Source organism: Acyrthosiphon pisum, chromosome A2 (assembly GCF_005508785.2).
Source record: "Acyrthosiphon pisum isolate AL4f chromosome A2, pea_aphid_22Mar2018_4r6ur, whole genome shotgun sequence".
NCBI classification, from domain to species: domain Eukaryota; kingdom Metazoa; phylum Arthropoda; class Insecta; order Hemiptera; family Aphididae; genus Acyrthosiphon; species Acyrthosiphon pisum.
This window is the reverse complement of record NC_042495.1, coordinates 46,036,404-46,059,604: the sequence shown is the minus strand read 5'-3', so window position 1 is coordinate 46,059,604 and position 23,201 is coordinate 46,036,404. Positions and strand designations below refer to the sequence as shown.

General features: G+C 34.4%; 1 protein-coding gene across 2 annotated transcripts in view; it reads right to left on the bottom strand.

Moving 5' to 3' along the window:
- The window catches only part of LOC100166230, a 54,823-nt gene that overhangs the window by 5,763 nt on the left and 25,859 nt on the right, over window positions 1–23,201 (bottom strand). For both annotated transcript variants that reach the window (XM_001944642.5, XM_029490075.1), the window contains exons 2-4: window positions 544–800; window positions 270–407; window positions 34–173 (exon numbers count right to left, since the gene is read on the bottom strand). In XM_001944642.5, the coding sequence (XP_001944677.1) occupies window positions 34–173; window positions 270–407; window positions 544–792 (527 nt within the window). In that variant the 5' untranslated portion in view covers window positions 793–800. The remainder of the gene's footprint in view (window positions 1–33; window positions 174–269; window positions 408–543; window positions 801–23,201) is intronic.

Sequence of the window (23,201 nt, the reverse complement as noted above, 5' to 3'; positions counted from 1 at the left end):
ACCAAAAATACGTTAACGCTTATATTCACTTACATTTTGTTAGGAATACCAGCCGGCGGTGGAGCGATGGGTGGTGGATACCTGCACACTATAGTTACCACTTCGTCACCGTCCATTTCTAGGAAGGGGTGGAACCTGACTACGATGTTGTTGGTAAAAACTCTTTGTGGATCCTAAATTGATAAAATACAAAACAAAACATCGATTTAAATTAAAGATAGAAGAAAATAATTTAATTTTATAATTATATCGGATATTCTCCCACGCACTTGTCTTGTACCGCATCCTTTTAGCGGCAAGTCGATCCTGGCCGAGTTGTTACCTTTTCCAGTCACCATGCAAGCGCTGCTCCGGTCGAAGTCCGCGTAAGCCCTACCATAGAACGGTTCTTCGAACTTGAGTTCAATCTGAAAACGAAGCACGGACCAATGTAAATTAAAATGTAATGTACGTCGAAACAATAACCATATTTTAATATTGCCATTAACGTATTATATTATTTATTATCGTAATACTATATTATATATGATGTGCACGGCTAACCTGCATAAATCCGGCGGCACAGTTTAGCGCCGCTTTGGTCCTGTTCAGAAATATCACTGGCGACAATTCGTCCAGCTTGGTGACCTTGCCGTCCAGCACCGTGGACTCGGGCAGGCCCCGGTCTGGACTCGGGAAATCGATGCTGTTTTCAACCTGATCGTAGTTCGACTGGGCTACGGCCGCCGTCGCCAAGGCCGACGACAGCAACAAAAGCCGTAGTGGCAGTGACACGTCGCCGTTTTTAGACATTTTCAGTCCTGGAAAAATAATAACATCCAGAATATCAGTTTTTTCTGCAACTCATTCGTGATTATTAATTTAAATATATTTATACATAAACGCAAATCTTTGATTTGCGAGACGATGCTATATATTATAATAATAATATTATTTACACGCCTGGCGCGTTAAGGTTGTTTTATTCGCGCCAACGCGCCTGCCTATACCTTGTCGAACCGCAGTGATAAACACAGCGAGCAACGCAAGTCGAAAGTGAAACGTCTATCTTGTCAAGGGCGGATTACTGTTTACCATATATATATATATATATATCTCATGATTTTTACCATTCACTGGAGCATATACCGCCGCGACATTGCACAACGCTCCGCGCACATCCACCCACCGTTCTACCCGACGCTGTTAAAAATACGTGTCTGTGTGTACACACGATTTCATGCGAACTGTTCCACCCGCCTATATCCTTGCACACATACGTCACACACACATACACACGACTTACACACAGTCGTCGACAGTTTGACTACCTACTCCGAGAGATGGTGCAGTATGGGTGCTGCCATGCAAAGACGCCCTTTCGAGGAGGACACCGTGATCACGAAAACGAATCTTGAGATATATACCTACCATAACTTATTATAATGCTTATATTAACTAGATTATTCTTGTATTGTATTATAGTGGGTGTGTACTGTGTATGCTACTTTGGTAGCGATCGCGTGTGAACTATAACATTTTTAAATTTGCACGTTTTTGTTTTTTTTTTTTTACGACTTATTAGATTTATTGCCGAGAGTAAGCTGTAAATTAATTTCACGACTTTACAAATAAAATATCAAAAGTGTTTCTAAGGCCGTATATTTGCGTGCTTAGAGATTTTTTGATTTCAAGGGCATATTTACAGCTTTTACGATTTTTCAGTCCATTAAATATGCTGTTTTCCGTGCATATTTTTGATTTTTACGTGCAGAACTAATGCGTTCTTACACCTTTAAATTGAAGCTTCTAACCATATAGTTGTCAGTTATTACAAACCGTCGAGTACTTTACACAACACATTATAATATATTATTAATTTTATTAATTTGTTTTCAACACAGTACCTAATGGCGATGCAATCGTTACTCATTGATCGTTATAACTCTGTCAAATTAGAATTCTTGTCCGACATCGCTGTGTCAAAAATCGGATTGTGTAGACACGAATGTCAAAATCCCATCAATAGCAAGTAATATTATTTTTCTCTTACAAGGTGTAGTTAAATTCGATTAAGAATCGTTCAGCAATACTGTTTTTAAGACGCAAAAAATTACAAGCAGCACAATAGACTTTTTCGATCGGATGACTGTAAAACACGCGTTAGTATTAATAATATATATATTTTACGATAAGACAACTACATCAAACGATGGTTGTACGATGGAAGCATTATTCACACGGTCATATCGATTTCCGAGTATGACATTTAAACACCAAAGTTCTTACACCACGCACAACTAACGACAGTTCCAGTGTGATTGTAATGTACGTGCAAATTGGAGGGGGGGCGTGCGATTTTTTTCCGTCGTCGTTATGCTCGTGAAAATCTTCCACGACAACTGCTTTAACGATACATCAGGCGACGCATTTTCTCATCGCATTTATATATGTCTAGTCACCGAAAGATAATTATAAACTCGTTTGGGCCGGCCTTACAATAATATTATTCTTATTTTTACAATATTATATTTACCTACGCGTAATTCGAGGGGGGGGATGGGGGTGACACGAATGACGGTTAAGGCTAGAGGTGCAGCGTAACAAGTTGTATATTATGAAGAAAAATAAACTATATTAATATCATATGCACAATGTACCATTATATATAATGCATTGACGGTTTGATAACGCTTATGAGTTTGCATATCGAACTCTACATCGACTGCCACGACGAAGTACGCATATATACTAGGTATGTATAAAAGCAGGTTTTCAAAAAATGAAAAAAAAAATGTAAAAAACCGCACTTAACCTATTAATATATTATTATTATGATATCGACCGACGGTATATAGACGAGCGCCACGTCCAAGGACCTCCACCTCCCGCCCATCGACGGAGACCGCCGCACAATACGCTCACCTATGTCCGCAAAACCCAATAACACACGCGTCGTACACAACTAGTCGGGCACATCGTTCACGACTAATTCGTGGTGTTAGATACGCACGTACGATTCATAATGGTAATGATAATTGTCGGAAAGAAATAAATTGTGCGCGTGTATGGTTTTTTTATTTTTTATTTTACGACGTCCTATTCTTCTGCACACATATTATGCCTATAATAATAATAATATATTGTTATTGTCATTGCCACGGTCGCCGTGAGTACTGTAATATTAAATTTCGGTTCCACCGCCGACGATGCTACTGCTGCAGTTAAACGGTCGTCCGTGTACCTCGTAATTGCACAACATTATTACGATCGTAATATAATATTATTATTGTATAACGTGCAGTTTTACTACCCATCCTATAGGCAGTTTAGTGATGCGAACGTCTAAATGCATAATGTACGTATAGAATACCGACCGCCTGTTATAACAGTAATTACATATTATTTATTGTACTAATAATTATTAGTAGTTTCATCGTACATAGTACCTACATATATTATCCTGCAGCGGAAAAGAGACAAAGCATAGCTCGAATTCTATCCCCTTCAAACGCCCGAACGTTTATAGGTATAGGTATAATAATATTATTGTTGTTACCATTATTTACTCAGTTTTGTCATATTTCAATGATTCGATAAGTTCAGTATTCACCAATTTAATTCTATTAACCAACTATTTACCTTGTTAATTAGTAGTTGCGGTATACGTAATAATTTACTATGAATTATAATGTCTCATTTAATAATATTGAAATCTTTATATGGTGTAAGCATTTCGTTCATATACAACCGTCAACCAGAGTCCTTCGCAATGGCTTGCCCTCAATCGACGAATCCTGCGGGATATGCGGATACGTTTATATGCGTATAATGGATTTTCGTGTGGATCTCTGCCCCCTTTTCACCGATTTTATAAAATAAAAAAACAAAAATAAGGATCGAAGACCTCTTCTGACCCGACCTGCACCATTGAGGCGTCTTCGTGGGACCGAATTTCGTCGGCGACTGTGACAAATATAATGACAATAGTTGTATTTCGTATACATACATAATAATATAACATTTGTTCTATTAATAAATTATTATTAAGATAAGAAAATATATAGCTGGACGGGTGTAAGGAATAAAAAATTCACGTCAAACGTGGTCTTACGAGACCTTCTCGTATGGCCATTACACAACTCAATAATAAGCGGCGACAGCGTGTAAAACGTTCGATTTACACGCGGTCCTGCACCGATCTGTGGCCATCAACATTCGTGGTTTCGTCAACTATTCATAATATTATTCACTAATATAGTGTCGTACGCTGTACGCCTGTGGCCTGTACATTATAAACACTTCACTGTAACTTATAGGTACCTGTATAATACTACACCAAATGCTATTATAAAAAAACAATGATCATTCTATAAAAGTGAAAAAGCGTTCGTATGATATACCTAATAATAATAATGGTTCCTACACTGAATATATTATTTAATATATTATAATATAAACGTAATGATATAGCGATATTGATGCTGTAACCGTTTGAATATCTTACACTGTCTTATCTAATAAATCTGCATAGCATATGTATATATATATATAGATGTTTATTACCGGTATAAGTATAATAACATGGATAAACAGTTATCATAAATCGAAGCGTGACTGGCCCATAAAATGGAACTCTCTAATTCAATTTTACCACACTTACGCAATTATTCGCGGCCAGTCTTGGCCGGTTTCGGTTTCGTCTGAACCCTTAGGTTATTGTTATTCATTATTTCCTATATTTGACAATAATTTATTCTATTATTTGTAGGTCGGTCAGTCAGTCAGTCAGTCGAACCGTGTCACTTCCAGGGCACAGGGTACATAACAATTTTATGTGACTTATAGCTAATAACCGCACATTCTGATTCTTGAATAAACTTTTTTTTATCGCCCATAACATCAATCTGTACTGTTTTGAACTCTGCGCTAAAAACCTATGCCCGTGCTCCATGGTTATAACCTCTACATAATATTATGGTACCTACTTGCAGCAACCGTGTATCGAATAAAATGGTCACCTTTTTCGTTTGGTAAAAATAAAAATTTACCATTATATAATATTATATGTTGTAATTATATTATATAATGGTAAATGTTAATTTTTATTATATTATTAATATAATACGTTAATTGGTGCAATATGAACTCGTATGAATATTATGACAGAATATAAACGTCGTCTATCACTATCACGCGTCGTACAATATTACACATATATACTATAGTTTTATAACCATAATATTACATGGGTTGGTATGCCATTTATGTTTTTTGACTTTAAAACGGACAAATTCTATGGAAAAAAAAACACCTGGCCACGTTCCACATTATGTTTTACACGCATATCCGGATTTCTGTAGGAGCCTGGGGGTCAATCATTGCACTGTGATCCATTGAGTTATAGTCCAACCGCGTAGATACGTATATATTATAGATGTACCTAATCTATTATATTCGGACGCAGTGATTTTACGATACGTATAGACGTGCTCACAATAATCATACGAGTAATATCAAAAATCTGTCGATATCGTGTGTATTATGCAACATCATATTATATGCATATATTATTACGTATACTGCACGAACCCGTGCAGATGACGTGACCCTGAAAACGTCCTTGAGAATCCATAACGTTGTATTATTACGGTAAACTCCGTTTCTTGCTTATGATATTATAAATAACATTATTACATATTATACGCTTAGGCTATTATAGGTCATGGATGGACAAACACTAAACGGTCGATCGATGGCTTAAAAGTAGGTACGAAATTTAAAATATCTGTACACGCGCATATATTATAATCCCTATATTTTACTGACAATTTTATATCTTAATATATTTGCCTATTACAATAAGAATTTTTAAAAAATATTATCATAAATCGATACACTACCTACCAAATAATATACGAAAACGATTTTGAAAAAAAGTCCTGTTTTGTTTTGTTTTTACAGTGGTGTAACGAAACGCCTGAAAAAAATGCACTTGGGTATAACCTATTTTGATAAAAAATCAATTTTCGAAAAAAAATGATTCCCGTATACGACCGAGCTGAACACAATTTGCAGTCACAGACACGAGCTCGTGTTTCAGCTGATTATAATAGTACTGCATTACAATATATTATACCTTCACTATATATACGTGCAATATGTGATGTTAGCTCGAGGAAATCATGGTATTATATATATTATATCATTATTATATAATAAAATATATTATGTTCATTGTTCGTGATACGACAATAGTCAATATAATAATAATAATAATATATTATAACAGTTTTCCTCCCCAGGTGTATGTACAATAATGTCGTTTGTACTTTACTCCTGTAAGCTGGAACATGAACTTGGAGGCATAATAATATGTGTATGACGCTAGATTGATTTACGATGGACAATCGGTTGCGTGCAGGCATATTATATCATTATATATTATATTATGTAGGAACTGCTGCAGGTCTTGTGGACACAATATATGTATTGTTCATATAGGCATATGTCTGTTACCTATATTATACACTGTGATCACAATAATATATAATATTATTACCGTCGTTCTTTTCCTCGTTCTTGCTGCCAATAAACTCACGTTATGCAATGCCACAACGATTATATTTAAGCGATTAATATAATATTGTTGTATATTATTATTTAATCGATTCGCGCGTGGTAGGAGTTGACATCGTCGTGACATCGTCGTGACATCGTGCGTTACACACGAGTACACGACTAAACGAATTAAATAATAATATAGTAATATTATAATGATAATAAAATATAAATAATATCATTATGTGCGTTAAGGAACCAACAAAACGAAAAAAAAATGTTAAACGTCATCGGCACATACAGTTAAATAATATTTTATGCATATTATTATATATAGTGTATACCTTTCGAGTGAGTATAATATTATCGCGGCTTTTTATCACATCTAGAGAGAGAGAGAGTGAGAGAGAGACAATATTGTTATCACGATTCAAGTTCACGTATCTAATACCGCGGAAACTGTTGGAAAACGTCATGTCGTATTTCTTATTGTTGTTTTTTGTTGTTATTATCGTAGCCAAATGTGCAAATTCGTTATAGTATTTTACGATACGAAATTAAAAAAAACAACGACTCTCTTTCATATTGTATTAGTGTGTATTAGTGTATTGACGTGTTTAGATGCTTCGCGGGGCTCGCACGATTCCGTCTGTATAACATAATAATAATATTATGCGATTATACTTTGTATATTATATATTAAACGGTTTTCTCGTCACGTCGCGCGGGTATGTTACAGTATAATAAAATGCTTTGCCTGCGATACACTATGCGACAGCGCTGAGTTATTTCCATCGAGAGACGCGTCCCGAAAGACGACGAATAATTAATAATATATGCACCTATATATATACGCGTATGTCGCGCGCCGACGGTTTTTTCGTCTCGCCGGTGAGCGAATTTCCGGCGGTGCTAACGAGTATATGCATGAACGAAATGAGTATTCGTTATACGGGGTTTTTAGCAATATAATAATAATAATAGATTGGTATTGACGGTATTGACTGCATAATAAACAGGGTGTCTCGCCACGTTTGTGCTCGTCAACTACTTTTTTTCCAATTAATAATTCTTAAAACAATTTTTATGTTATTATTTATTATCATAGTTATATAGTTTATGTTGTTTACCCCATACAATAGCTCGTAATAAAATTATACTAACAACTAATTATTATTTTCATAATAGTACAATTTGAACTACTATAGTATAATATAGGTATGTTTAGGTACATTTAAATAAAATCTAAAATATCTATATATCCATTGAGGGTATTCGGTATCCGTTTTAATTTTGTAAGTTTTAAAGTTTAGGGTCGATGATATAGATGATAGATAAAATAGCGTTGATATCTGATCTTTAAAGAAGGCACAATATTTATTGTAACTGTAGTATGAGGATAAACTAAACGAACAGACATCCTGTACATCTATTACATCTTATAAAATATTTAGTGACGCGAGCAAACGACTATCATCCTGTTTCACCTGCAGCGAGACCTCTGCTCGGCGGCACGGGGCTTTTGACCCCAAAATAACAACCGTCGGATGAACGGGAGGAAACAACGATTGGTCTCGGTTACATGTTTTACATGGGAGGGTATTATTATATCAGCTCTCGTTGTGCTGCACGATCGACGTTGATGTAGAACGAGGAGAAGAATTACGGAAAAACGTTTCCCGCACTTCCCTAGCGGTCACGAGTCAATTAACCTAACCACTATACCACGGCTTTATAAAATATTAATATACTATAAAATATATGTTTAATATTAAATAATATCGTAGAATCTACAAGAGTCACCTCCGGTCGGATATAAGCAGACAAAAATATACTTACCTATGCTATGGGAGTGAAAAGGACCGCGCAAGTGCAGCGGCGTCGTTAACACCGCCGATAGCTGTTTGACAACGAGAATATAGTTTTCGAAGTTATAGAAGTTAAGACTTATATACTGAGACCGGAGTGGATGATGAGCAGTCTTCAAAATCGTATCGCCCAAAATCGGCGGATGAATTTAATCAGGTTAAAACTATCAACTGCTGCGAGGTATTATAATAATAATACGATACGATATATACTATATTGTCTGTATAAATACTATAATATCTAACAATATTAGGTATGCGTGGGTATACACTATATTCTACACTATGCCCGCGAGGGCTGAAAATGTAAACAACTTATACGAATGAACTACGTATTTTATATAGGGTTAATCAGCTAAAGACCTGCTGCGTAGGTATTTTTCAATATTTTAATTTCATAAATATGGTTATAAATTATAATATTAATTGGAAGTCAACAAGAAGTATAATGACTATTTTAGTGATTAAAATAATAATTCGAAATAGGCAGGCCTACATAAAAGTATGCAGCACTTTTTTGTTTAATGGAAAACAAAGTTTTCTATAAGTTGTAGTAATAATAATTGGGATACAGAGTGGCCGAGCACACCGGCGCCGGTCCAAATCCGTCCGCGGGCGTCATTTTTCTTCGGGCAAGTCACGGTATCCGGAGAGAAGTGCTGCCATCCCCCACCCGGACATGGCAGATACCTACAGGTGCCCACTAAAAAATCTACCAAACCAAAACACACGTGTTTTCTAAACATACAATTCCTCCCCTACAAACAAAAATAAACAGCTAATGGCCACAGTTGCCGGGCTTCAGGATCAATAAAAAAAAAAGTAATAATAATTGTTGTATTATATAATAGATTACGTTATTTTTAAATATTAATTTTAGAACTCTTTGGTATCATAATAATATATTAGTATTAGTGTGTTCAGCGAGAGCAGAGCGAAGATATACAAACGTAAGTGAATAGAATATTATGTGTAAAATCCTAGGTATTACTGCGCCCAATATGTACCTGCAAACATACTATCGCATAATATTTAAGTATCAATGACCAATGTACAAGATGTCTCGCAATGTTGGTGGAAAAACTCTGACATTCTGATCTGTAGGGATTATTTATGTTACAACTTAAAGATATAAATTATTGATATTCACTAATTTTTAAAATAATAGGTAATTATAGTATATTAGTATATATAGCCGTTTAGGGAAGTATAATTTGACTTTAAAATATTATGTTTATAGGCAGGTCATGTGCCTTAGGATAGAGATTAGAGGTGTGCATATTATATTTCGTACATATATAGGTATATATATAAAGCGGTCAAATGCGAGTACAAACACGGTGAATACCCTGCAGTACCCACACTGTATTATAATATTTTTATACTCGTCGTCGAGCTGCCGCAACATTGCAGCATAGCGGCGTTCGTTAAAGTCTCCGCCGGTCGACGACGGCACAGTCGGAAGGTTCAAAGATCGTTCGCCCGCGACCTACGCTTACGACGCGCTATATGCAGTACGCTCGGTGCAGATGTGCACATCCCGCGGCGGGCGTGCTCGCGTAATCGATCATCGGTCGGATGTATTATATATCTATCCTTCTCTAGACGAGGTCAGTACGATATGGGTTATTATTATTATTTTTATTATACATAATATATCATGTTTTAATTTATAAGCGTTTCGGGCCACGCGTATTCCAATTTATGATAATATGTTATTTTATCGTATAGATTAAACGAATCCGATCGCCGCGGTTCGTCGAATCATATAATAATCATATTATTATATATTATACGAACATATTAACTATATCGTTACGAAATTCAATTTTACATAATATTTTAATGGAATATTATCATGTTATTGTTGCTTTATACATTTCCCTCCTAAACTTTTCACCGACTCGCGACAACTTGGAGGTTGAACGTTTTGCGAATTTTAAGAGCGGCTGCAATTACGTTTAATTCTCTTTGTTAAGCACTATAAAAAAAAAGTAATAAATATCGCATACCTGCAATTAACACATAACAATACTCCTAACATGGACATTGGACACCGTATGTACATGTAAAATATGCAGCGCGTCGTCTCTATTTACAATTCATTCAGATTTAAATTCGAAACGCACACCATTTATACATAGTATTATATTACTATATCGCAACTATATATGTGACTTTAGGTATACGAATAACCTCGAAGTGTCTTCTTGAATATATATTTTATAATGCGATTCATTCAACGGATATTACGCACTTTAACGTAGGTCACACAAGCTTTTTCTCGATAAATCACTCGCGTGTCACGCAGGAAACAACAGTAAATTAAGATCAAAATATTTTGTCTTAAATATTACGCGTATCACGTATAAACCCCTTTATAATGTGCGATGTGATGCTTATCCCGTATCCGTCTTGTTGATATCTAAAGTCTATACGTAGGTACATATGTATACATATAATATTGAATAATATTTTTACTGTTTATATATTCGAAGATTTTATTTATGATCGTCTTCGGTGTAGATCTCACATTCGAGTAACATCATCTAAATAACGTGACTATAAAATATATTTAACATTCACAAGTCACTGAAGCACTATATAATGTAGTGTAGGTACATAAATCAAAAATTATGAATTCAAAAAAAAAAATAATGATAATGATAGAATTACATAATACATAGTAATAGCATACCCATGTAATATTATGACGTGGACGTATTCTTTCGAATTATAATTTAGTTCTATTTACCTTCGGATATGTGGAGATAGGATATTCGTGATGAATTGATCATTGATGGGTAAACAACAAAGACTATAAAACCATTATAATGTTGTCGTAAACCAGAAAAAAAATACTTTAAATATTATTAATGATATAACAACGCATAATAAAATGTATTGAATATATTTTCATCGTTACCCTTTTCCGATCTCATGAGCAGTGTACATTGTGAGGGTCATATGTGACTAACGAGTGCAACTGGAAATGTGTTGGGTGTGTGGTCACTAATAAACTATACATTTTAAAATTTTAATAATTAATATTAACTACAGTTCTCGGTAACTGACTAATCGAAAACGAAACACGGTTGTATACGCCCTGTGTACAAAAACCAGAATTAAAATATAGTCTGCAACACTATACATTAATGTTTCGTTCCATCGACGAGATAACATAATATGTGACAATATATTTTGTTTAATTCACAAAAACTACGGAAATTTTAATTAATTTATCCGAACGACACCGACTATAAGCACTAAGCAATGACATCTCAGATCACGATATCGTTAAATTCGGGTGTGCTATTTAAAAAAGGGTACTACCGAAGAGATATTATATTATTATATATACGGTATGAAATTATACGCAATTTAAAACGGCGTGTGACGCCACCGATTCTAATTTTACATGTCTGTCAAACTGATACGACCACTTTAATAAAAAAAAATTAAAAACGTTGCTAATATTCTAAAAATGAATTCACAAAATATTTTCGAAAGTTTAGAGAACACCACGTAACATGAAAGTGGCGTAACTTCGCAAGCGTGGGCTTCTACAGACGCTTTTAAAATTATATTATAATCAAGCCTCCTGCATCGCAAAACTTCTACGCACACACTTCTGGATCACACAAAGACGCCTGCACCTGTTTAAGTGATAACAATATCACGTAGCCGTTGTGTATGTTTTCATGTTTGTTACAATTTTTCCGTTTTACTCTTCCATTCGAGTGGGTCGTCGAGACCTCGGGCGTATATCGACCCCTTCACACTCGGCAATTTTCCATCAGAAAACGGTGCACAGCCAGTGGTTATAACCACTTGGTATACGGCGGCAAGTCATATAGATATTTAAAAGGTATATTATGTCATAGGATAAATGTGGTGTAACGATATTATTGTGATGGACTCGGTATACGGTATACGTTACCGCACTCAACGTTATTGAACGATACAGTAAATAATTATTGTAAATGATAATCACTGATTATTATTATAACGAGAGGGATTTGTTATTATTTTTTACGAACAATATAAATCGCCATGGTTCCAGCGGGGGGTATTCCTGTATACCTGCCTCCTGCAGTCGTCACAACCACACGTGAGCTGTACCTACTCATAAATAATAAGTAATAACGATATATTTTAATATAATTAATTTTCATAATAATATTATAGGAAGTAGGAACCCCGTCAATTGCGGGGTACATCTTTTTTAAATCACTATATTATGTTGAATTCGGTCGCTTCTCATCGTTATAAAATTAAGATTGAATAACAATTCACACGATTTCAATATATATTTTGTACTTGTATATATATATAATATATTATAATATATTATATATATACAAGTACAAAACTGAACTAAAGATAATAAAAATAAAACACAGTCCACAGACATAATTATATAATATTACAGTGAATTAATCATTATGTCAAGTATAATAGGTAGATATCCCTAATTTTTTTCCTAAGTCTTAAAATATGAATGATAAATTGGAACTATTATACCGTTCGTGATGGTATATGAACCAAAAGAGCCGTTATTGAAAATACCTTGATTTGTCGCATTCAAGATCCCAAACCAGAACTTAACCCAGCATAAGATCTTTTAAATTCCAATCGCCCTGATACATGCATAAAGCTAACCCAGCGTGAGCCTACCTTGAAAAACTAAACGACCGAAATCATTATTATCATTATTATTTATACTCCGGTGACGGTGGGAAAGAGGGGGTTGGCGCAAGAGACTTACGATGACGTTGCCGAGTCATTCGGTTTAACGCAAGTCAATTTTCGAGCGCGAGCACTAAACAGTTCATTAGGCATTCCGTTCGCGCGTGTGTGTGGATACCTACAGCGCGCCTGATAGCTATTATTATAATAACAACTCTTATGTACCTATGTGTGTATGTGTTTGTCATGCAAATGTCGTCCAGCATATTTACACTGAGGCCGATAGACGGGGCCCGGCAACAATAAATAAAATAATATGACCTCATCCCAAAAACGCGTGCCAGCCGAAAAGTTGTGTTCTCTGGCGACGTCTTGTGACGAAACGTTGTCGACTGCACGGTATAATATAATACCTATGTACTTATAGTTACTCAAGTGTGTGGCGGCGGCGTGTACCGAGAAATACAACGCCATAAATAGTGTCAACTCGGCGCCGCCTCCGGACTCAGATATTACGAACGAAACGTTCACTCATGACGTTTTGAGGGGGTGGGGAAGGGGTAGAGAGAAAAATAAAAATAAAAAACCACATTCTTTTCTCGTCCTATAGGTATAGGTATAATCCGTTGTTTTATTATATTCTTTATTTTGACAGAGTCGACCTCACGATCGTTTACATCGTTTTCATCGATCGATCTCGACAGTTATATAATATTTGTGTTTTATTGTTATGCGTTCGGACTATATTACAGGTATAACTATGATATCCAATCTCGTCACTGAATTCATGGCAATCCGACCCAACACTAAAAAAAAGAAGCAGGTTGAAAGAGTTTGAATTTATTTTTCAAATTCAAAAACTAATGACGAAAACCTTAAAAAAAAAATACTCACTCGTCTCAGCACAGAGAACCGCACTTTATAAGATACACTAAATATATGTCCGTGCAGTACCTATTGTCCGTACCGTAAACGTACAATTATTTTGTAATATATTCATAAGGAACTTAATTGTTTTTCAAACACAAGGTTAACAAATTATATCGATCGAAAACGCCTCAAGTAAAACAGTTTTATCGACTTCAGGTTGACAGACTACGCGTTGTATACTAAACTAACCTTATACACTGCAGTATTAATGATAATAATATATTGACTTCGACACCACCCGAATCCAAAATATTACTCGGCGTTCGCGTCGTATGAAATTAATATAATATTGCAGATTGTGAACTGGGTACTTATATATACTATTTGCTGTAGAATTATAGTTGCGAAATGAATAGCTCATGATACATATATTATTATAAATATACATCGCATATATTACGCGAGACGCAAAAACAGTGTTAACTCCCATCCGATACAACGTGGGAGTAATTTGCGCAAATGATATTATTATGATAACGATATGTATCGTTGCTTTGTGTTATGAAGGACTTTGGGTGCTCATAACCGCGGGAGCAGCAGCCCAGACGACTAGCTATATATATAATATTATATCGTTTGCATAATCGGCTATATACATAATAATAATATTAAGTTTTTTTTTTATTTAAGTATTCACGCGTACCTCTGTACGATATACATAATATATACCTATTGCTGAGCATTGCGGTTTTGTGGCGACTTCCTTACGTACCCGCCAACCCACCCACCCACCCACCAACGAATACAATATACAATGGAAGTCTGGTGTTTCCCGGTCGCGATTGTCATTCATGCCATTCGATGTCGTTCCGAGAAAACCACTGCATCGGTGCATCGTCCGTGATGGTGTCGTCTCTGCGGTCACGCGGGAAACTAAATAGCTGTAAGCTTCGATATAATAATACTATGATCATATATTATGTAATATGTAATAATATTCTTATATTATCTATGGTGCGCGTGCGTTGGAGACAACGACGAATCCCTCGGCCTATACAGTGAATCAATTATATTTTAAACAATATCACATTATTCTAATCCGATTTTCGTAAATCATCTCGAGCAACACGCCCATACACATTCGCGTGAACACGTGCCGTAATATTATTATCAGGTGTGTACTCGAAATGTTATAAATATTATTATCATTATCATATAGTAGGTATAGGTAGGTACGCGGTGCGTAGTGTTAGTTATACCTATAAACTTATACACACGCGGAGCAGCGGTACCGTCACGGACCACCACAAATCGTACGCAACGAACGCGCGTGACGGCAAAAATCTTCGTCGGCAAAAATCTGGTTGGGGGGGAGGTGAAAGTTCGTTAGCGCCGTTGCGGGGGAACCCGAGCAAAACGGCGCTTCTTTTTTTACATAACACGATGTCCCGCCCGCGGCGCGGACGTATAAATAATATTACTATAATAATATATTATAATAATCGCGCGCGCCTTAATACGATTTATAATACATAATATATAAGTCTGTCGAGCGTATTACAATTGTATGATATTAAAATGTAGGTATACCTATAATACTTCAATGCGTGATAAACGCGAGCCGTCTCTGCACCGTCGAATCTACACCAGGAAGTCGGCGAACCCGCGATATTCATAAAAAAATAATATAATATGATACACGTGTGTGAGTGTGTGTGTCGTGTAAATAGTCTATCGACCTTGTTGTTGTTGCGCGGACATTATAATAATATTGAAAATCTGTGCCACGCCTTATCTTGTGTATTTAAAAGAGTATAATATATGAATGCGTGTGTTTGTGTGTGTGTGTGTGTGTGTGTGTGTGTGTGTGTGTGTGTGTGTGTGTGTGTGTGTGTGCAAAAACCGTAGGCGTAAAGATTTGCCCCGGGACGTTGCAGTGTTTTCCTGCTACTCCGCGCAGCCACCGATGCCGATGTTTTTGTTCTGGTCGGTTAAGATATATTATGTACAATATACATGCCTATAGTTAAAATGAACACAGCGTCGCCATATACGTGTAGACATAATTATATATGATACCTATATAATAATAATAATAATAATAATATGTATTTAGATCGACGTCGGCGAGCGAGACGTATATTATAAATATTACTATCGTTTTAATAATATTAATAATATAATATTGTTTTCAGGCGTAACGCGCGTGGTTTTTCTTTTAACAACCGCGCTCGTTAACGCCACCCGGACGGATTATTTTTTAAACAAAAACGAGTTATTCACGATTTTATAATCGGTAGCTGCTGATATTATGGTAATTACGCGTCAATATATGATTATGTGTTGTGCACTTTTGCAAAATTACAGTTCGAGATTAAGAAGACAAAAACCAGATTAAAAACGAGATTATATTCACCATTTTCTCGCTGTGAATCTCGATCATCGTTTATAAATTATTGTAATACTTAAATCCATATTAAAAGTTTAGATATTATAAAGCATCTTAGTACGGGGTATTACGTTATGTTATAGATCAGCCGGGGTTCCCAACAAAGTTTTAAAAACTGTTCACATACAGTTTAGAAAAAAAGCCTTTAAGACATGCTTACTTCAGTTATGAGTAAATGAAAGGCTTTTATTATGAACTAAATTAATATTGTGAAAACGTGTTAATAATAATTGTACTAACTTTTGCATTCGCTGCGTATGTACACCTAACTATACGATCTACTTTCTGCGTACCTTTGGCATACGAGAAAAATAACATTTAATAAAAAAAACCAATTTAGGCTAAATACGGTGATGAGTAAGATAATAAATTATCTTTTCGTGATGAAACACAGTGACGTTAAATATTTTGACACATAGGTAGGGCATGAATTTATTGTATTCGTTGGTGTTTTTTGTATTCAAAATCGATTAATATTTTAATCACCGGCCATAATATATAAATACGAGAATTGCAATTTAATTTTTCATTCATTGAAAAAAAAAATTAATATTAATATCACGTGCGGAAATGTATTAAATACATTACAAGTAGGTACATGTGTGTACTTAGTACTTACTATAATATATTAATAGACGCCGATAAAATAATATCTAAGACGTCACGCGTACATGTATAGGTGCGAAACATAACTTCAATGGTTATTACTTATTATAATTTTATCGATACATTCCGTTTCGACGGTATACTTGTTTGAATATATATACGATGCTCGAAGACGCGGAGATGCATTCCATCCGCTCAAGCATTTTATTATTATTATTTTTTTTTTTATATTTTTCTCTAAAAATTATTTTTTTTTTTTTTAAACCTAGCCGGGAATTTAAATAGCCGCTTCGTCTTATGAAAAAAAAATATTTCACCGCCATGTCGCCCTTCGCCTTTGTTATACACTTACGTGACATCAACGATAGTGTATGAACGCAACCATGAGAGCAGTGGACCGTGAGAAAGTCGGCTTGTGCCAATGATGACAATAATAATAATGTATAATAGTATAATATAAATGGTATTTTCACTCCAACTATTATATTTATTTGTTGTCCAAGAATTCCGGACATCCTTCACTCTGACCCACGCCGTCACCCTTACCTTAACCCACCCCGTCATAAAGTCCATCACGGTCGCTCGTAATCTCGAAGGCTCGAAAAACGCGTGAATCACGAGCAAAAATAACACAACCAATTTTTTTATCCGTCCCATATTCGCACATACGCGAGTTTTCGTACTTGAAGTCTATGTGACTATATTATTCTGTATATATGCCAATAATGCACTGGCTGCTGCGAAAGTTGTTATGACAATCATTGCGGGAATCGAGTTTGACCACTTTCGGTTTTCGGCAACTTGTGTACCTATATATAATATAATAATATAGTATAATTCATAGGTACCATATAAACATTAAACAGCTATAATAACCAAAAACAGGAATAATTATTAATTTGATCGTTGTCGGACATGACTACTCTTTCCCATACAGCAATTTAATATTATTCAATATTATTATAACATTAAAATAACGAATTAATATTAGTATAACGTTATTATAATACTATTATAATATTATCATTACAAAATGCTGTCTGGGTTACTTAATACAATATAATCTTCTCTAGGTATTCGTCACGCAAAACGAATACTTACGTCAATTAATTACCATGCGGTTATAATATCATACATTACCACCAGGTTATGAAGTGTATGGTGCAGATTGTATGTCAAAAACTGTATGATTATTTAACTATATTATGTACCTATATGTTATGGTTCATATACATATATCTAACAATCTCATCGTGTGACTCGTGAATATAATTTCAACAACACAGAATAAGTGATTGGACGTCTGTTGCATTAAATAATTTTCACCACGTCATAATCGAGTCGATAAACGTACTTCAGCAAACGATTTTTAACTTGGTATTCCGAACACGAAATACTGCATGACTATTTCAAAATTATTGTCCAAGAAGAAATAACAATAAGCAGAAGAATTGGGATTTGGGTGAAGTTAACGCAGGCACAATTTATAAATACGTCAAGTTTTCATTTTTATTTTTCCTTTTATTAAAGCTATAAAAACATAAAACATAGGTTACGTTAGACGTCATATATTATGTAGCTACACGAATTTCACGTGTTCGTTATTGTTCGGATCCACGGTACCGGAAAGTTAAGAATAAAATAAATCGTAGGTATATAATAATGATTTTACAACTCTCTGTTTTTAATTTCCACCTATAGTTAAGATATGAAAATTACTAGGAGCATTCTTTTTAATCTTGATTTAATGAACATTTTCCTTAAATTTTTTATACGGTTTTTACTTTTTATATAATCGCTTTTAAATAATATGATTTAATGTAACAACCTCATCGCGAATGTATATATGAATAAGTACGCACATAATATTATATAATTATTATTGTTTACATCAAGCCCTCAAATTAAGAAACCCCTGTAGCAATCTGTACATTTGTCCATGATACAATAGATTTTTTTATCGACAAAAATTGTAAATTTATCAAACATGGTGTTACAATAAGATATAATTATTATTAATTTATATAAATATTTATTTTTAGCTATTAATAGCTGTTAATTTGGGCTAAAAACCGCTGTAATTGAACTTACTTTTATCAAATATAAAAATATGAAAATATATTATTGACATGTATGTGAATTGAACGCGTTGGTATTCGTCCGTTTGATTTAAATGTTTCAATCTGTTCGAAAAGTGTCCCGCACGCGCGGTGTTGGACGGAAGAAAAAAAATCGGGCAAAACGTGTTTTTGTGTTATAACGGCATTAATGGTGTTATTTCAATAGTTGTTTGTGGGGGGGGGGGGGGGAGAAGAAATTATATCGAATTTCAATCGTATGAAAAAAAAACTAATAATAAACAAAAAACCGTACACTGCACCCAAAACAATGATCGCCGGGGACAAATACAAAATAAAATCGCACATTACCATTATACGGAAGACGTGCTTACGCGATCGCATTGTGACACATAAACACGGGAACGGCACACAAATACGTCATATTAAATTATTTTAGGTACCAAAAAATCGGAGCGAGTTCTAAATCGTCGCGCGCTTTCCGTTTATGACGTAGTCCATGAAATAATAAATAATATATTATTATATTATGCAGAGAGAGATTAATAATATTAATATTTACTAATATAATATCTCTATTATCTATATTAATCGGCAACGATGAATATTGTGTCCCGGTAATTTTTACCGTACGAGTACCTTTTAGTAATAATAATAACAACACTTTCTTGTCTTGTGTCTTTTTATTTAACTCACATCCTTAAAAGTCTGACGTAGAAAACTAAAACAGAGGGTTGGTGAGATTTTCATTTCACATCGTGAACCTGCATCTGTTCTATAAAATATCTGTTCTATAAGTGATAAATATTTTATAATAATATATGCATATGCTTATTATGATGTGGTTATAAATTGTTATAGTGTATTTGACGTTATATTTTATTGTTATTATTATCATTATTGAGAGTTTATAGAAAACCGATTTGGCGTAATTGAAGGGGTATAGCACTTTGCTCTTACCTATATATATTATAATATATCGGTTGAATCAATAATTATTATTTATTGATTCCAGCAAAGTTTAAACCACTTCTATGCCTTTCAAATTGTGATATAAAATAATATGTAATATAGGTGTAACTACATATTGCGTAAATTGAGTACGTTGAAATATATGATTATTGATATAATGAGTTAAAATTATTATAATTATTATTAAAACAACATTATATTTTACTGCACACGGTACGCTGTCGCTGATATATCGTTCATATCTGTCCGCCTGCCTAACAACTATATAATATTATATAAACACACAGTCCTGTCTCCACTTCTAGCCAATATTTTAAAATGTACATTTACCTAACTTATACGTGCTTGAATACTTAATAGAAAATCATGACCTATTAAGTTTGGGAAACCAACAAAAAAATAAATAAATAAAATGTGGTCATAAATTCCAATAAATATTTTATTTTATTTTTACTTTTCATAATACAATTTACAATCTGTTACAAACAATAAATAAAAAAAAATTAGTGATTTGATGGCCTGGAAAAACGGATTTAAAGAAGTCTTCCATTGTGAGCACTTATAATTTGATAATATTTTTTAAAATATTAATTGGAGAAAAAACAACATTAACGGAGACACGTAGGTGCAATATGATGCAAAAATACTCATGGTACGCTTTCCAACATAATTTCTATTATTGTATTTATAATGCTGTACAGTGCAACCTACATGGTTTTCGGTTTCACTGAAAACCGTAGTAATAATAGTAATATTATGTTACACAGCCGAACGAAAACCGCAATATCGTCGGTATTATCGAAATTTTCCGGTGTATAGTACCTAATATCGCTTTGGGACCCAACTTACTACATAATAAATAATAATATATTATATGATTATAACGTATATTATAGGTGCAGTCGTTGTATATACTCTCGTAAATATGACGAAAGTGAGCCGTGATAAGTTGTAAACGGGTGGCGTATTATACCTGTTGCTCGGTTTCGGATGGTTGCGAGCGAGTGATCGTATTTATTATACTTTAATTTTCGCTGTACTCCACGACTTCTGATCTTGCCCCTAACGGACACCACGTTGTATTGATTTAAAACTGTAGTCGCAGGCTGCTCAAACTGACATTTTTTTCACATTTAGCGGTCCTCAATCCGCAATTTGTATGCACTGTATGTTTATACCGATTCAAATTATATAATTTATACGGTCTTAAGTTTCGCAGTAAGCACTGAGTGCGTGTGCGAGTGTGTCAACAAGCACACTGCACAGGTATAAAAGTCGATGTTGTTTTCGTGAGCAAGACGACCGTCTCGGGCCATCTGTTCGGTCCGCTCGAGGACGACCTCCTACTAACGTACATGCCGGCGAGGGCAGACCGCCGATATTATATTAATAATATATGCGACTGCCCACGCGCGTCAACATTTCCTTACGCGGATAGACGAACGGCGGGTTAAGTGTCATTTATATGTAAAAAAAAAAATTATAAAATGAAGATAAATAAATACAATTTGAATTTAAAAAAAAATAATATATAAATTATGCAATATCTCGTTTATTATTACGAAACACTGCTGATGACATACACACTCGACTTCGCGATACAGTTGCTTAAATAATAAAATAATGCATCAGTTGTTATAAATGTTGTCATTCAAAATATTTATTATATTATTATCATGACAGTATAAACAATATATTGAAATACCAATACGCACATAATGTTATAATTTGTTTTATTAGTTTATTATATACCTTCAAAATAATGTTACATAATGCCTACAATTTGGTATGTTCACCACCCCAAATTATTCTTATAATAATACAATTAAATTTAAATATTATGCAATTTAAGGATTGTCTTGTAGCGATATACGCACTTCTTCTTTAAAATAAAACAACCATCTTCTTTTGTAAATTATTGATTTTTTTCAAATTTATGACGTATGTAAATTTAATCAAAATTTGAACATCTAGTTTCTAAGTTATTAAACTTTAAGTGATAAGGATAATAGTCAATGATAAGAGGTGTAGAAGATATAATATAATATTTTTAAAGATAGAACGGGGGTGAGCATGCTTGGTGAATTAACCCGTATAGGTATTAGAACAACAAGTTATTGTGATACCTATAATATAGGCTACTGACTGACTATATTATAATTAGTTATATTGTTTCCCAGGATGAAGAATCAATCTTACAACTGGAGGAACTTCGAGTACTTTATAATATTATATTATATTATAAAAGTGTGCGTATAGCGACTATAGTGAGTAGACTAAAGTAGAGGTACCGTACATGACTTATGCTGGTCGGGTTTTACGGTGACTGTACGTGAATATTAGAGTTTTTATTATTGTATGGCAGGCAAAACGGTGGAAAATAAAATATTTAGCGACGTGTCAAAACCACCGAGAGTTCGGCTGGCAGTCCAGCGACGGGTTTAACTGCCGGAATAATTTGATTCCGGGAATTTCTGGTAGTTATGATGATGAGTGCAGCTGGCTGCGAGGGTCATAGCAAAACGGTTTTATAATCCATCCGGGTCGTGTACCCGACGATGATAATTTTGTACGTAGGTATTAATTATTATTATGCACGTTATCTCACCGTACTTGCGCGAATAATTTAGTCTGCATAGTGTATAATATATAATATTCATTTGTGGGCCCTATATTTATTCATGTAATGCATTTATTCGTGGAAATCTACAATAATAATCAATCACTTTCGAATCGTAGTAGAAAAAAACTCGGATTTATGTAGTTTTATAGCTCAACGCGTGTACTTTACAGCAGCTGGCCGAACCTGTGAATACCACCGAATAATATCATCGTATAACACAACGCTCACGTGGCCGACATTATTTTTATTGGAAACGGCATGTTTTTCAGAGATTATCGTCAAATTTGTAATAACCGTTCAAGGACGAATATTATTAAAAAAAAAAATAATAATAAAATAATATAACCCATTCATACGCGTCGTGAAAAAAATCGTAAAAACCTACAAACACACACACACACACACACACACACACACACACACACACACACACACACACACACACACGTTATGCATAATATACGCGCCCGTGTATAGTCCGTATTATCTTCATCCTTTTGTTTCAC